The 16,873-nt window shown below is 41.8% G+C and overlaps 1 protein-coding gene across 1 annotated transcript in view; it reads left to right on the top strand.

Annotated features, from left to right (window-relative positions):
• Positions 1-16,873, top strand: part of KHDRBS2 (KH RNA binding domain containing, signal transduction associated 2) — a 594,613-nt gene that overhangs the window by 342,508 nt on the left and 235,232 nt on the right. The window contains exon 4 of the mRNA XM_014575134.4: positions 3,057-3,203. Within this exon, the coding sequence (XP_014430620.1) occupies positions 3,057-3,203 (147 nt within the window). The remainder of the gene's footprint in view (positions 1-3,056; positions 3,204-16,873) is intronic.

Raw genomic sequence — 16,873 nt, 5'->3', positions numbered from 1 at the left:
GCATGTAGTTTAGACGTACCCTTAGTGTACTATATGCAGTATAATACTGAGTGAACTTCTCATACACAGTGTATTTATAAACAAGAATGTTGCAAAGCAAATATAGCAATGGTGTCCAATCTGCATATCTTTGGCCACTTGTGGTCTTTGAAGATCTAAATTGTGATTGGATTTATGATTGTTAATGAATTGAAAATACTTTATTTAAGACATTCCCTGCTCTTTCACTTTTAAACTGAAGTATTTGTATCAGCCCCATTGATATGAGGAGGAAGTAGGAGACAGACTGGCTGAGCTGCAGGGTCCCAAAGAGAGCAGGATGGGAGCTTTACCAGCTCTTCATGAGCCTGATATAGTGCCTAATGAAAAATAGCTCCCCTCTTCTACACAGACACTGAGGATAGCCAACTGGTTATGGATAGGGTGACCAAGCATCCTGCTTTGACTGGGACAATACCATTTTCTCAGCCCCTATCACTGAAGTCCCAACTTTTTTTTGGCAAAATGAGGCATTTGTCCCATTTACTCTTGCCAGCACACCATAAAAGTAGGAGTGCCCTTTGTGCTGGTGCACACAGAGGAACATTCAAGGAGGGCAAGCAGTGATGTTTTTGATGGGGTGAGCTGAGTTGGGACAGAAGCCTTGTCCATGTCTCTGCTATACTATGTCCCTCCAGTCTTGGAGCGATAGTTTGCAGAGTGAGCATGTGACACCACAATCAGAAGGCAGCATAGTCAAGGCCCTAATTCAAACTCTTCTTCAGCAAGGCCATGGAACCATGACTCATAAGCCCTGGGCCCCACTGGGCAAGCAGCTGGAAAGTGTCAAATATTACAATAATAATGGTGTAATTAGTATCTCTGGTGCTGCAGCAGCAACCATGCCATGCTTCCTCCTGCCCCAAGTAATCCCTGGAGCCTCCACCCTGGCCTCATGTCTTCCCCACGTCTGCCTTTCAGGGCCAGTCCCTGGACTACTTTCTAGGCCCCCATGACCCCAAACTAGTCACCTGTTTCTGCTGCAGCCTGGCAGGCATGCCATTTAGAAAGAGTGGTGGGGAAACACCTGCTACCTCTCTTAAGGTATGTCTACACTACAAAGTTAGTTCGAACTAAAGGACGTTAGTTCAAACTAACTTTCATAGGCGCTACACTAGCGCTCCGTTAGTTCGAATTTAATTGTCTGTCTGGGGTGGGGGTCGGGACCCTTTAAGCACAGCCCTTGGCTAGCCTGAGACAGCATCTCCACGCTCTAAGTCCTCCTCTGATGCCCTGCCGGCACTGCTTCCGGCCATCCTTAAGCCTGATTCAGGGTCCACTTAATGTGGCCACGCTAGTTCGAATTAGCAAAACGCTAATTCGAACTAGTTTTTAGTTCTAGATGCGTTAGTTTGAATTAGCTTAGTTCGAATTAACTAATTCAAACTAAGTTAGTTCGAATTAAGTTAGGTCGAATTAGCGCTGTGCTGTAGACGGACCCTTAGTTTTGTATCAACAGTGGAAAGTGACCACCTTGCATCCCCTTTGCTTACTCCTCTTCCCCCTCTCCTCTCCGGCTCTCTCCCTGTACCAAAATCTAAAATGGCAGCCCTATAATCCATCCTTCTCTATCTCCCTAGGATTCTTTTTTACAGCTTCCTTGGTCCGTCCTGTTACCTGGAGCCTCCGTGTTGCTCCTTTGCTATCCTGGCATGCTCTGCTAGTTGGAAATAGTCAATAGCTTCACCTCCTGGCTCCAAGCTCCAAAGTATATTTACCCTATTTTGCTGTCCAGATCCCAGCCCATACTCATTCCTTTTCCCTAACCTCCCAAACCCATCTCTGCTACTTGGCTCTATTGGGGGATGCAGAGAAATCCTTGTGGCAGGTAAGAAGAAACCATCAGGTGACTTAGGCCATCCCTGCATGCCTCATTTTTCGGTTTAGAAGAATATGGTCACCCTAGTTATGGCTCCCCGGTTCCCTGCTTCAGCCTAATTTAACCTAGGCTACACTAACTTGCTGTCCAGCATGCATGAGATCATACATCAGATGGCAAATGCAGGATATACCCTCATTCTCCCTCACACTCATGAGTGGATCTGGTTTCAAAAGGGGAGATCATTAAGAGCAGATTAGACAGCAGCCCTCTCCCTGCCTTCTCTCTTCCCTTGCTTTGCCTCTTCCCTTCCCTGAGCAATATGATCAGAAGAGCAGAGTGAGCTAGAGCTGCATTGCTTTGATTTCGCTGCTGCTTCCAGTGAATGAGGGGAGCTGCACCCTTGCTGTGGGTGCTAGGTACTTCTGCTAGTGCTCCTGCAGGCTGCTGGCTAACCCCTTGCCCCTTTCACTGATGGCATTCAGGCACATGACCCCTCATGCCCCTCCACGCAGTGTCCCTGTAGCCATGAATGTTAGAAGGTGCTTGGTTCTTCCATAAGGGCAGGGCACTGGACTTGAAGACTTCTTTAGGTTTCTTCCAGTTTTATGATTCTATATCTGAGACCTCACAAACTTTGCCAAAATGACATGCAGAGAGGTTAAATGTCTTGTCCAAAGGTATACAGGATGTCTATGGGAGAGCTAGGAATAAAATCAGATCTCCTGACTTCAAATCTATAGGTTTTACAACTGAAACATCCCATAATACCATGCAATTTTCACAAAAGCCATGTTTTGATGAAAACTTAGTAAATTATTCAAATTTCCATATCTTAAAATACTTCAGGCCATCCTAAAGTACGTGTAGCTGAAAAGCCTTTCTACAGTGAAGGTTCACACATCATTTCTGTCTCTCTAATGCAGTTTCTGCATTAGAGTTAACAATATTTCAATATTTCTGGAGTATTTAGCATTTTTCACTGTACTGATTACAATCTGTTGTAGATGATAATTATTCTGGTTTTATCACTCAAACACTCAAGTGATTTTTAAAACTTCAAGTGGCTCATATCAGATTTGTATTTCTCAAAGGATTTGAAAGTCTGCTTAGATTAGGCCCTTCTGTCAAATTAGCTAAATACTAAATCAATGCAAAATGAGTAGATTCTTATTTCTAAAAATAACCTCTTTCACAGGAAGAAGAACTAAGGAAAAGTGGGGAAGCCAAATATGCACACTTGAGTGACGAGCTTCATGTTCTAATTGAAGTATTTGCTCCACCTGGGGAAGCTTATTCACGTATGAGTCATGCCTTGGAAGAGATTAAAAAATTCCTTGTTCCAGTAAGTGTCTCATATTTGTTTTCTAATTGTCTCTAATTCTGCTACATTGAACTCACTCATTCTTGAAGATCCGACATGGTTCAGGAAACAATCTGACCTGCTGAAGATTCATCTTTTGAGATGCCAATCAATCCATTAATTGTTCCTTAAGTATCTTCTGTGTGGGCTTTTTCATGGCCATAGATCATGGACATCAGTGAAGAAATATGCTTCTGAAATACTTGAATATTGTATATTTATACTGGCATTGTTAGCATGTGATATATTTTATATGAATATTTTTCTACAACAGAATCTGAATTTACATGCCAAACTAAAAACACAAAATAATATATTCAGCAGAGTTTACATTAATAATTCTGAACAATTCCAATAATACTGCTATTTAGAAGACTAATTTTACCTCATGCTCAAATTTAGTAAACCATCGCTGTTCAGGAAAGCATGCCTGTATGTGTTTAAGTTCTTTCTGAAACAGGGTCCTGAAACTTCCAGAATATATATCTGCCCCAATCACTTTTCTAAACTGACCAGTTCCAATCTTTTTAATCTCATCTCATCTCATATAGAAGCTATTCCATACCTTTAATGACTTTTGTTGTCTTTGTGCCTATTCCAATTCTAATGAATCTTTTTTTAGAAAGGGTGACCAGAACTGCAGGCACTACTCAAGATTTGTGTAGTACCATTATATTTTCGGTTGTATCAATCCTGTCCTTAATGTTTCCTAAAATTCAACTTTTTTGACTGCTACTACATATTGAGTGGATGTGTTTAGAGACCTATGTGACTCCTAGACCTTTCTTGAGTAATAATAGCTAATGTAAACCACATCGTTTTGTATGTGTAGTCAGGATTATAGTCTCCAAAGTATCTTACTTTGCAATTAGCAATATTAATTTTGTTTTCCATTGTATTGCCTAGTCATCAAGTTTTAGGGTGAACATATTTCCATTTGCTGAATATGGGACACCTGGTAAAATTATTCTTATTCAAGAAAGTTCAATGGCAAACATTCAGAACTATACATTACAAACATTCTAATTAACAAAATTAAATAAATGCTGCATAGTTGGATCCTTTTTATTTACCTCCTTATCTTTAAGACATTATGGTTCACATGGGGATAGGTCATACACATACCTCTGTATACTTCTCTTGTGCTGGGGTGGAGGTGATCACAGATCAACCCAACCCTCTCCACTCTACATGCGTGGCTGGGCTTCTGAGGCAGACCCACCTCTCCTAGTACCTGTCACAGTGACTTCCCAAGGCAACTTCAGGGGAGGAAGGAGGAAATGTAAGATCACATCCCCCACCTCTGATTTATGCTAGAATGTGGCCAGCAGCAGACTTTTGGCACTGTTCAGCATGGAAGAGACAGGAGTGGCTTCTATCTATAGGGGAGGAGTAATTGGGGAAGGGAGACATGGTCTGTGTCTTTGCAGAGCTCATTCCTCCCTGTCATCATAGTGCCAAACAACAGCTAAATCCTCTAGGCTGCTTCTGGCCACTAACATAACCCAGATGCTGCCTGTCCTGAAGCGTAGGCAGGAATGGGTTAAACCCTAAAGATGCAGTGTGCACCAGGGCCCAGTGAACCTGACTGCAGGGGTTTCAGCAGCCACAGAGCCTGGCCACAGAGGTGACTCAGCAGTAGAGAGTGAATAGAGAATGAGTTCCATGCTCCTTGTCAGCAGACCCACGATTGGTGGGGGGAGGTAGAAGGGACATAGGCTGTGTCTAGACAGAGAGATGTAGATTAGGCACGTCAAAATTGCTAATGAAGCAGGGATTTAAATATCCCGTGCTTCATTAGCATAAACATGAGCACCACTTTTTTTCGAAACGGAGCTTTTTTTTTTTTAAAAAAAAATGGCAGTCTAAATGTGGATCTGTCGAAAATAAACCCTTTTTTGACAGATCCTGTAAACCTCATTTTTTGAGGAATACAGGATCTGTCGAAAAAGGTTTTTTTTTTCGACAGATCTGCAGCTAGATTGCCGGTTTTTTCCTAAAAAGCTCCATTTTGAAAAAAAGCAGCAGCCATGTTTATGCTAATAAAGTGCAGGATATTCAAATCCCTGTTTCATTAGCAGTTTCAACATGCTTTATTTGCATCCCTCTGTTGACAGAGGGAGGCAGTTTAGACGTAGCCAAAGAGAGCTAGGCTCTTGCCTGGTGGGCTGCTGTAGAGCCTGTAGGGGTGAGAACATGCTGGAAATTTTTTTCCCCCTCCACCACTCCAGAGCTTAGCTGAGGTCTGGAGAGGCTTCCTGTGCCAGTGCTGTGCAAGGCTTTGGCATATGCAGGGCTCTACTCCTTCTGCCCAGCACCCCAGGCTGGAGGGTCTTGGACTTTCCCAGGATGCCAACCCAGCCAGAGGCAGTGGAGAAAGGAGAGCTCTTTCCAGGCAGGCTATTAGTGACCGGAATGCTCCAAATAGGGTCTGGTTCTCCACACAGTGCTGGGGATAGAACACATGCCACTGGGGGGACATGGAGGAAAAGCAGGACTGGGGGTGTAAAGAGGCAAAGCAAGAGGAGCAGCATATGTAGGGCCAATGGGTGGGCAGCAGAGGCAACACATAACTGGCCAACACCAGCCACTGCAGCTCGCAGTTACTGCTGGCTAGAAATGGGAAGGGAGTGAGACTCTTCTGGCTTAGAGACATCAAGCTTCCGGGGCTGATGGATTAGCAGGGAAAGCGACTGGTCCCACGTGCTGTATCTTTGCCTCACCACCAGTCTTTTATACCCACTTTCATTGTCTGCCACTGGATCCACTTCACTCACTGCTGGTGAACAGGTGGCTGAAAAACAAGGATCCAGCCAGAAGCAGAACCTGCCAATATTGATGGTCAGGAAACAGAAAATATGGGACAATTTGCCTGTTTATAAGAAAAAATCAGGACACTTTCAGAAAGGCTTAAATAAAGGACTATCCCTTTAAAAATAGGACAACTGGTCACTCTAACCAGTTCAGGGAGATGTCTTTGTACCTCTTTTGTCAGCTATAGTTTTAATTATCTTGAGTAACTTTGTGTCCTCTGCAAATTTGTACACTTCATTATTTATCACCGTTTACAGATAAATTTTGTGTAAGTTGAACGGTACTGGTCCCCAAACAGATTGATGGTGGATGTCTGCTATTTACCTCTCCATTCTGAAAACTGAGCATTTATTTGTACACTTAGCAACTTAAAATATATGACACATATCCATGAGAAGACATTCTCTTTTACTCCATGACTGCTTATTTTGATTAAAGGTCTTTTGTGTAGGACCTTGTTAGTCTTTCTGAGTGCTACATCGCCTCGATAACTCTTGTCCATATGCTTCTTGATAACCTCAAAGAATGTTAATAGATTGATAAGGTATATTTTCCCTTTACAAATACCATGTTGACTCTTCCCCCCAACATATCATGTTACTCTGTGTCTGATAGTTCTGGTCTTTATGGTTTCAAAAAATTTGCTGTTGGCAATTGAATCATGATAAAATATTGCAGGGCAAATCAATTCAGCAACCAATTCCACGATCTCCGCACTAGGCACAGGAAAGTGGCCGGCTAGGGCAGGAGAGCTGCCAGCCTGGCCACCCAGGAGCAGGTGTGCATGAAAATCAAGGGGGTCCACTGAGACCCCCAACCCTGAGCCCTGAGCTTACAATGGCCGAACTGGGTCAGACCAAAGGTCCATCTAGCCCAGGAGCCTGTCTGCCGACAGCGGCCAACCCTAGGGACCCTGGAGGGGATGGACCGAAGACAGTGACCAAGCCATTTCTCTCGTGCCATCCCTCTCCAGCCTTCCACAAACCTTGGGCAGGGACACCACTCCTACCCCCTGGCTAAGACTACTCCATGGACCCAACCTCCATGACTTGATCTCACTTCCCTTTAAACTCTGTTCTAGTTGTAGCCTTCACAGCCTCCTGCAGCAAGGAGTTCCACAGGTTGACTATTTGCTTTGTGAAGAACAACAACTTTCTCTTACTAGTTTCAAGCCTGCTACCCAGTCCTTTCCTTTGGTGTCCTCTAGTCCTTCTTTATGGGAACTCATGAAGAACTTTTATGAATGCACCCTCTCCACCCAACCCCTGCTTTTAGAGACCTCTATCCTGTCCCCGCTCCATCTCCTCTTTTCTAAGTTGAACAGTCCCAGTCTATGTAGCCTCTCTTCATCTGGGACCTGTTCCCAACCCCTGATCATTGTAGTTGCCCTCCCCTCTCCCAGCCATTCTCTTCCCCTCTCCCACCTCCTTTTCCCAGTCTCCCCCAGTTTTGTTCAATAAAGACAGAGTCAATGTTGGAAGAAACATTATCTTTATTTTGTACATCAAGAAAAGGGGCTAGGGAAGGGTAAGTGGAAGGAGGTGAGGGAGGAATGGGGTACGATCCCCCGATTGGGAGGACTGGGCTGGCTCTGCGGGCTTCTGGGGGTGGAAGCTCTCCTGCAGCCCCCCAATTGCCCCCTTTCCCCAGATGGCAGCCTGTGGCAAGTGCAGCCGGTCTGATGGCCGAGTGCTGTGATGTGCCCAGTGTGGGCACTCCGGGCACTCCAAGCCAGGACTGGTTTTCAAGCAGGGCACCCCTGAGAACTGTCTGTCCGGGGTGGGGGTCGGGTCCCTTTAAGCGCTGTCCTCGGCTAGCCTGAGACAGCATCTCCACGCTCTAAGTCCTCCTCTGATGCCCTGCCGGCACTGCTTCCGGCCATCCTTAAGCTCTGTTCAGGGTCCACTTAATGTGGACATGCTAATTCGAATTAGCAAAATGCTAATTCGAACTAGTTTTTAGTTCTAGACGCGTTAGTTCGAATTAGCTTAGTTCGAATTAACTAATTCGAACTAAGTTAGTTCGAACTAACTCTGTAGTGTAGACGTACCCTCAGTGAGCACACAACTTAACTATGCTGTGTACAAACCTGTCTGGACCCCATAAGTAAGTACTTGGCATGGCTAAATTCTGGTGGTGCTACTCCTGCGACCTATGCTACTATGGCCACAGTGCTATGCAAACTTAGCCTCTCATCAAATCACGCTAGTGCAGGAATACGTACCAGTACTGTAAATCACACCACTAGCTCATAGTATAAGCCAAGCTGATCAGGCGACAGTACTGTGGAAAAACTAGTACATGATCTTGTAATTAGAAACAGTGTCACAATGCACAAGCAACTTTAATTCTGGCATTCCTAATTTCAGTGATTGATGTTTGTTTAACATAATGAGGGGGTGAGGAGTGAGACATTTACTACAGTAAAAGCCCTTTTATCCAGCATGCTGGAAGAACCGGAGTGGCGGTAAAATGAAGATGCCAGTTCATTAAGAGGGAAGGGTTTGGAGTGCATGGGGAGTGTGAGGAAGAGGGATGGGAGGGGCTGCTGGCATTGACTTTGGGAGGGGGCTTGGGTCTATCAGGGTTTTGGGGGGTATGATGGACAGAGCAGGTGCTTACTTCCAGCAGCTCCACAAGCAGCTTCCCATCCATGTCTTTCCTGGCGGAGGCACAGCCAGGTGGCCTGTTGCAAGCAGTTACACTGCCTCTGTCTGCAGGTCCCATCTGCCCCACCCCACCTCCAGCTCCAGTTGGCAATGGGCTGGGAGTCAGATTCGGCACTTTGGGATGAGGGATAGAGGCAGTATGCGTGCAGAGCTACCCAGTGGCTGCACCTCAGCTAACAATAGCAGAGAGCCTCTTGTGTAGGCTGCCAGAGGTGAGCATCCACCATCTGGTACCCTGATCTCCTTCCACACCCCAATCCTTAGCTCAAGCCCCTTCTTTATCTCAAATTCCTTCCCAGAGCATGCCCTGCAGTCTTTCCCTTGCCCCAAGCTCCTGTCAGCCCCACACCACCCATATTATAAACAGGACTGTCTGTGCAGATCAGGAATGTCAATTTATTGAGCTTGCTGATTGATGAAATGCCAAATAAAAGGGCTTTTACTGTATATAGAAGGGAAATACGAATACTTCCTTAACTATTGACCAGCTTCTACAATCCCTATTCACGTTGAGTAGTATCATACTTTGTAAGGGGTCTTATTGAAACAATAAAAATAAGCAACAAAGAATCTACTGTGATAATACTACTGCCTGCAGCTTTAATTAGCTTCCTTCTTTTTCTTGTATGTTATTGCTTCATCGTAATCTTAAATTGTGGTGACGATTGACCCGCCTATTTCAATCACCCATCCCATGCTCTCTCGCCATGCAACATATCTCTGTCCTAGAATAACACAGAAGGAGATGGAGTAGCATGGTGAGGATAAGATAAAACTTTGGTGGAACATTTTCTTAAATATTCAAATTCTACACAGCTTAACGTTATGTTCTGCAATTATTTATTGATAAGGAGTGTGATGCATTCTTGAGCACTACTATTGAAGGAGATATAAACAGGTTTGTCAGAAGGTTTAAAATCTGGTTTACAGTAGCAATAATCATGTCAACATGTAACACTACACATTATCACTTGGTTATTAGTTTTATCCTGTCTCTGCTTCATTTCAGATTTATAATAACCAACAAAGTAATTATTAACTGGATGGTTACAATCTATGTGCTCAGAAAGCTTGTACTAAATAATTTCCTCTTTGTTCCCTGTTTACCATATCTCTTTAATTTGTTTTATGATATTATGTTGATAAAATCTAAATAATTGTGGCACCAAATAGCTAGAATTCCATTATAGGATTTAAAGAAGAATCTTACCAATTTATTTATACTGAATTAGTGAACTGATAAAGAATGCAAATGAGTTTTCATCTTCCTTATGGCATTTTTACCTTAATTTTATTAAATTTAAGATGAGCATTGTCCTCAGAATGATTGACTGTTTGCATCACTAATGTGGAAAGATGTTTTGGTATTTTATCATAAACTTTTACATCGTATTTATGTAAGTGCAAAAGAAGAGAGAGAAAGCAAAATAATACAGATTAGATGTAGGGATAACAAAGCATTAAAATTATCTATTTATTGCCTGTTTCAAAATTAACAAACAGATGTGTGTTTCCTTTAATGGTTCTTTATTTTTATTTTCAACCTTGTCCAATTATAGTATTCAAACTTTCAGTAGCTAAGATTTCACTTCATATTCAAAATTAGAAAATGAATATTGGTACTGGATATTGCAAAAGCTAATTCCTGTTGAAGCCAACAAGAAGCACTGCTGCAGGTGGTGTTCTGGGACTCCATCCAATAGGAATTTTAAATGAATCATTGTACCATAAAGGTCTGCAACCTTCACGACTTTACTGATTGACAGAAGTATGGACCTGATTCAAGGACCATATATTACATTCATTTTGCAATTAACTAAGGACAGTATATGGCTCTGCAAGCCCTCTTATTGGTGTTCTTGTCTGGCCTTCTTCAAACCTCAAATAACAGGTAGATAAGGCTTATTTTGCAATTGCTCTCACACAGCTATGTTCTCATGTGTCAAATGGATAATGTCTTTGAATGACATCCAGAATATAAAAGAAATATTTCAATGGATTCACTTTTCTATCATGCCCCTTGTTTTTATGTGATCATACTGAAATCCAAGGTATCATTGGACTGTAGGAAAAGGTTGTATACAAATCATCTAAATATAACCTGAATGGGATCTTTGCCCCTTTTCAGACCTTGTATGCTGGGAAAGACAGCTGGGGCAGATTAAAGAGTTCCTTAAAAAGCTCCAGAGTGAATTTTTATCCCAACTGTAGTCATTGTGAAAACCCCCATAGATTTAATTAGGGCTAGGCCATCATCTCCCTGTTTCCAGCCAGAGGAGGATTCCATGGATGCAGAACATTAGGCAGACAACAAAAAGCTGCCTTCTGAAGTCTCTTCACCAAACCCTGAAATAGGTGATGTGACTGGAGAGCAGAAGGAGTGGACCTAGGATGGGGCAGCATCATAAAGTGCTTTGGAGATTCCAGGCTGCACTGCCAATTGTGAGGATGATAGGACCTGGACTAGTGTTCCCTCTAAGCTGCACAGCAGCACTGCTTAACAGGTGATTAATCAGACCCTCCCAGTCAGTCAGATCTGTGCACAGAGCCCTGAGCTGGAACACTGACCTGGACAGATCCCTCTCCCACGCTAGAGCTGTCTAATAATTAAGAAGAATGTTCCAGAACTGAGAGAATGCAAATTATCCTGTCTACAAATTAAGAAGCACAATACAAAAATTTACATCTCTTAAGTATAAAGGACATGATTTAACTTCCATTTGAGTTAAATCTGCTGTATCAGACCCAAAATAATATTTGTCATTTTATTTATTTTTTCTGCCAGTGTAATTTTCTTATGCACACAAATGTAGCCAAAGCTCAAGTTTCATTTTGAAATCAGCCATTTGAACATAATCCTATCATCCTCACACTGTCCTCTTGGTACACCATCTTTCCTTCCTGTAAGAAGAAAAACATGAAAGACATCTTACAAAACTCGTATGTATGCCAGTAGCATCATTTTAAGAAAGGGAAAGCTTAGTATAACATTAACTTTCTTTAGCATTTTTAGTGATATTTAGGGGACATATAGCAGCTGAGTTTTTGTGGCTGTCTACAAAGCAAGAGCAGGCACTTGCTGAATTTCATTGAGTTTTATGCACTTTGCTGTTAGCATTAAGCACTGTAGTATATGAGAAATATTTGGTTCTACTGAGGACTGTTACAACGCTAAAAGGCAAGGAGAAACCTCAAGAAAGTTCAGTCTATGCTTAGACATTTAAAGCTCTGTGCCATCTTCTATCCTACCTGTTAGTAGGCCTCACTGAGCTTCATCCAGATGCATTTTCAACTGCTGAGTAAGTCCACAGTAAATTTTTGTAGATATATGCATTTAGAAATCCTTATGGACAACACATACATTTGGGTTAGAATATAAAACAAGAAGTTGTACCACGTGAAAGTTGCAGCTATCGTCCTTATAAAAGTGCTGATATACACAACAAACTTTTTTTGACCTATTTCATTTTTACGTTCTTTGACAGAGAACAGAATCCATTCAGTTACTAGGGTCTCCACAGGAAAAATGAACAATTTATAGTAGTCCTTGAATGACGTGGAGAATATATTGGAAGCAGTGAATTTCAAGGTAATGAATCTGAATGGAATTTGTGAATAAGTCTTCAGGTAAAGAAAGAGAGACTGTAAAAGACTAGAAAAAAGTGACTAAACCAAGTAAATTAGATAAATAATAGATGGCAAGAGAATTTGGTGATTCAAATAAAGTCTAAAATTATCAGAATTTCAGGTGCTCTTTCTGGAAACAAGTAACAGCTCCCATAGCATTGAATATTTTTATGTATCCCAAACTTGGCTAATAACTAGCATATAACTCTATCAAGATAGACTAATGCTGCTGGAACTGTATACACAAGACTGCCAGCCAGGAAGAACTGACTAGGTTTGATTGAGACCTCATCTGATTAAAGACAGACCAGGCTGATAACCCAGCAAAAAACAGCCTCAATGTGTTTATTGTGATTCTTGCCAATGAAAACATATTGAGTCTTTTGCTGGTCCCGTTGCTTTTACAAGTGAATTTCACCTTCTATGCGAATAGTTCCCTTCCTTATTTCCAAGAAGCATACTCTGCCTCAGTGATGGAAATGAGAAATAGCAATAAATATTTACAAAATATTAAGAATCTTTGGATACATACAATGGCCTAAAATCATTCCCATCATTGTGCTCATTATGTCATGAATTCTGCACTTAGATCCATATGGGCAAATGCCAGTGTCTGTGCAAAAACCTAGAGAAGTCTCATTGAAACAAAGGTAGACAAAGTGTACTTTGAGAAATTTCTCTTGACTAAAAAGGCTGAGACAGAGACACCCATAAGAAAGTAATAAAGACCAAAGAAGAAAAAAGACATATATATAGTGCTTAGAATTTTAAGTTAATTGTCAACTCCAGGTAAAAACTCCAGGTAAAAACTCGAAAACATAGTACCGGTATTAATGATTTTGGCCATGGGTATGATTAAGTGCTTAAATATGGTGGCAATTGTTCATGCAGATATGGTAGGCAAGATTCACCAGAATTGGGTTCGGGAAGTAATTTTATACCAGGAAAGAATAGCAGTGGTGACTGGGGGATGGGTCAGGGTTCTCCTTCATTTGGAGCATAGCATGGGTCTCCCTTTGTTAGGATCCAAATTACAGCAAAGCCAGAAAGTCAGAAGATAAATAAGAATGAGACACTGTTAGCTGAGTACTTACGTGGGCCTATCAGCCACAATAGTCACTACATTTAAATTTAAATTTATTTAATACATAATTATTAGAAAATACTAACTACAATTATTATGTACTGCATTTTGTTGAATCCAATTTACTTCTTTTTCCTCAGTTCAGTAAATGCACGTGTAATCTAATTAAATTGGCAAACAATTGGTAAATGTTTTGTCATTTCTCCTTATACGTTTCCATTATAAATGATAGAATTCACATGACAAGACTATATAGACCTCATAAAAAAGCTTGATTGGCTTATAAATATTTGGTTGACTGCCTTTTTTTGATTAAGAGTCTGTTATGAAGTAGTAAATAGGACTAGTAACTATATATTTTTAATTTTTTTTTAGGCTGGCGTCAATACTTTCTCTGAATTAGGCTTCCCATTGAGTTCCCAAGTAACAATTCCCATTAAGAGGAATCTGTACCAGTACTGCTTTTCACAGCTTATTAGGTTTCTTTTCTTTATTAACATCAAATCTTATGGTTCAGTAAACAATTGAACGTAAAACAGTTCTGTCACTAACAGAAGAGTAAGAGTAATATTTTCTCACTATGGGTATGTCTACACTACCCCGCTAGTTCGAACTAGCGGGGTAATGTATGCATACCGCACTTGCTAATGAAGCCCGGGATTTGAATTTCCCGGGCTTCATTAGCATAAGCGGGGAGCCGCCATTTTTAAATCCCCGCTGCTTCGAACCCCGTGTAGCGCGGCTACACGGGGCTCGAACTAGGTAGTTCGGACTAGGGTGCCTATTCCGAACTACCGTTACTCCTCGTTTCACTCCTCGTGAAACGAGGAGTAACGGTAGTTCGGAATAGGCACCCCAGTCCGAACTACCTAGTTCGAGCCCCGTGTAGCCGCGCTACACGGGGTTCGAAGCAGCGGGGATTTAAAAATGGCGGCTCCCCGCTTATGCTAATGAAGCCCGGGAAATTCAAATCCCGGGCTTCATTAGCAAGTGCGGTATGCATACATTACCCCGCTAGTTCGAACTAGCGGGGTAGTGTAGACATACCCTATATGATTAAATTTATATGTTTAGAAAAATCCAGCATCACCAAGTTTCTGAAGAGTCCTGTGATGATAGCAAATTGAAGAGAGTTAACTTTTAAACATTGTTTAATGCCAAGATAAACAATTAAAGCAGCTTTGTTTATTGAACTCGCACTGGTATTTTTTTTTAGGGAAGTAAAGGACAAATTAGGGTCAGAGCATCATAGACCACTTTGACTGCTTGTGGGCATACCAATTAAGTGGAATTAACATCCCAATTAACCATTGTCCCTTGCCAGTTAAATCTCATTTGGTTTAATTCTGTTTCCTAGAACACATCCCGATTAACCACATTTCCTAATGAATTGTGTCCTGATTAAGTGAAGTGCATTGATACTATTGCCTGAACAGACAAAACTATTTTCATAAGATTTGTTTTTTGTTTAAATACTTTTCCAAATGTTTGGTTTCTGTTTATTGTTTTCTGCAAATAAAAGGACCACATTTGTTTTTGATTTTTTAAATGAGTACTGACAGTGAAATCAGTTGGGTCAGTCATATGAGTAATTCAAGGAGGATTTGCCCAAAAGATACCATTATCCAGATATACCAGAAGAAGGACCAGAGACATTTGATATGGATTTAATCAGGACACAACTTTATTATTAGATGTTTGGTACTACCCACTATCTGAACTGATGCTGAGCAATCACTCTAACTGATTTACCCTTCCTGTGAGTTGCTTGTACTCTGACTGTCCTTTGGGAATGGAGCAGCTTCTACCTCTTTTCCCCACTCTCATCGGGGATATTGGAACTATTTGTACAGTGGAGGTGCAGAGAGGCATTGAACCAAAGTGTAAATCTTGTATATGATGGAAACCACTTCAAGCCGGGGGGTATGGCAGCACCCTAAGCCAGAAAAACATAGGTATCCCAGAAAAACTCTGCCGCATCCAAGGAACGCGTCTGCTCTTCTGCTTTTTTTTTTTTTTTTTTTTTTTTTTTTTTTGCAGCAGAGTAGATGCACTCTTTTGGAAGCCCTGTCTTCCTCCTTCCATAAGGAAGAAGGGCTCTTCTGAAAGAGGAGGTTTTTCCAAAATTAGGCCCAGTGTAGACGGGCCAAATTTCGGAAAAGCCTCATCCGAAAAAGCTATTGGAAAAAGGTACTCTGTGGATTACCCTGATGGTTCATGTCCTGAAATTTGCTGACGCATGCCCTAATTGTTCACATAAAGACATAAGAAAATAATATTTGTTGTTTGAGGAACATAGCCAGAGGTAGAGAGATGAACAATCAGTATCTGTCATGTTTGATAGAGTAGCATAGCATTTAGTGTGTTACTGATGATTGCACTAATTACCCTTTTGTAGTGCTTTTCTTTAGATGAACTTACAATAGCAATCATATCTGACCAAATCCTGAGCATGGAGAGCTTAATGCTTAGAGTTGGCTGATGCTTCACCGTCAATATTGATATTCAATCATTGGCCCTTGAATAAAATCTTAAGTAGAAAATCCCTCAGCAGTAACTACAGAGCTTGAGACTTCACTTCTGCTAGTCATTTGCTATTGCAGAATGATGTCAGAGAGGGGAAAATGGAACCACCCTCCCAAGCTTCTGTGGTCCCTCTGTAATGGAAAACTAAGGTACAGGTTGAAGGGAGAAATGGTCTGGTGGAAGCAGGTTGAGGAGTTCATTAGAGTTTATATTGGGTGCCTATCCTGTGTTCAAGGTGCTCTTTTAAAGGTGAAGGCAACATTCAAAACATAAATTATAACTCCACAAGTATACAGTGTTCTAGCCATGTTACTCCTAGGATGGTAGAGATGCAAGGTTGATGGGGTAATATTTTGGACTGGACCAACTTCTGTAACTGAGAGAGACAAGGTTTGGAGCTTACGTAGAGCTAAGAAGAGGAAGGGGAAGAAGAACTATGTTTCAGTCATGACCAGTATTCCACCATGTTTCTGTTATTCTGTAACAGAGTCCCCACTCAGGCCCCTTGGTCCAGTAAACTGGCTGGTCCACAAATCAGTCAACAAGCCTTCTGGTACAGCCACCCATGCTTTTATTGTAAGTTCCCACCACCTTCTATTTACGAAGTTTACAGTCCAGACAGCCAGCTTTCTCTCTCTCCCTCTCTCTCTATCTCCCTTCCCCTCCCCCCCACACTCTGGCTCCTTACTACTTCTTCCCCCCTCTGGCTTCCTTCCTCTGCCTTATATAGCCCTCCTTCTGTGAGGCCCCTGCAGGCCTGGGCTTGCTCAGCTGTTTATCCTTAGCCAGGCTACCATAGCAGGCTTAGCCAGCAGTCTGTCACATATTCCTAGAACATGTATAGGTGTCAGGAGTCAAGAAGGACTTTTTCCTCCCAATTGACTAGATGTATTTTGAATGCATCTCCACCTTCCTCTGAAATGTTAAATTGG

Source organism: Pelodiscus sinensis, chromosome 3 (assembly GCF_052426305.1).
Source record: "Pelodiscus sinensis isolate ZL-2025 chromosome 3, ASM5242630v1, whole genome shotgun sequence".
NCBI lineage: Eukaryota > Metazoa > Chordata > Testudines > Trionychidae > Pelodiscus > Pelodiscus sinensis.
This window is presented reverse-complemented; position numbering and strand designations above follow the sequence as displayed.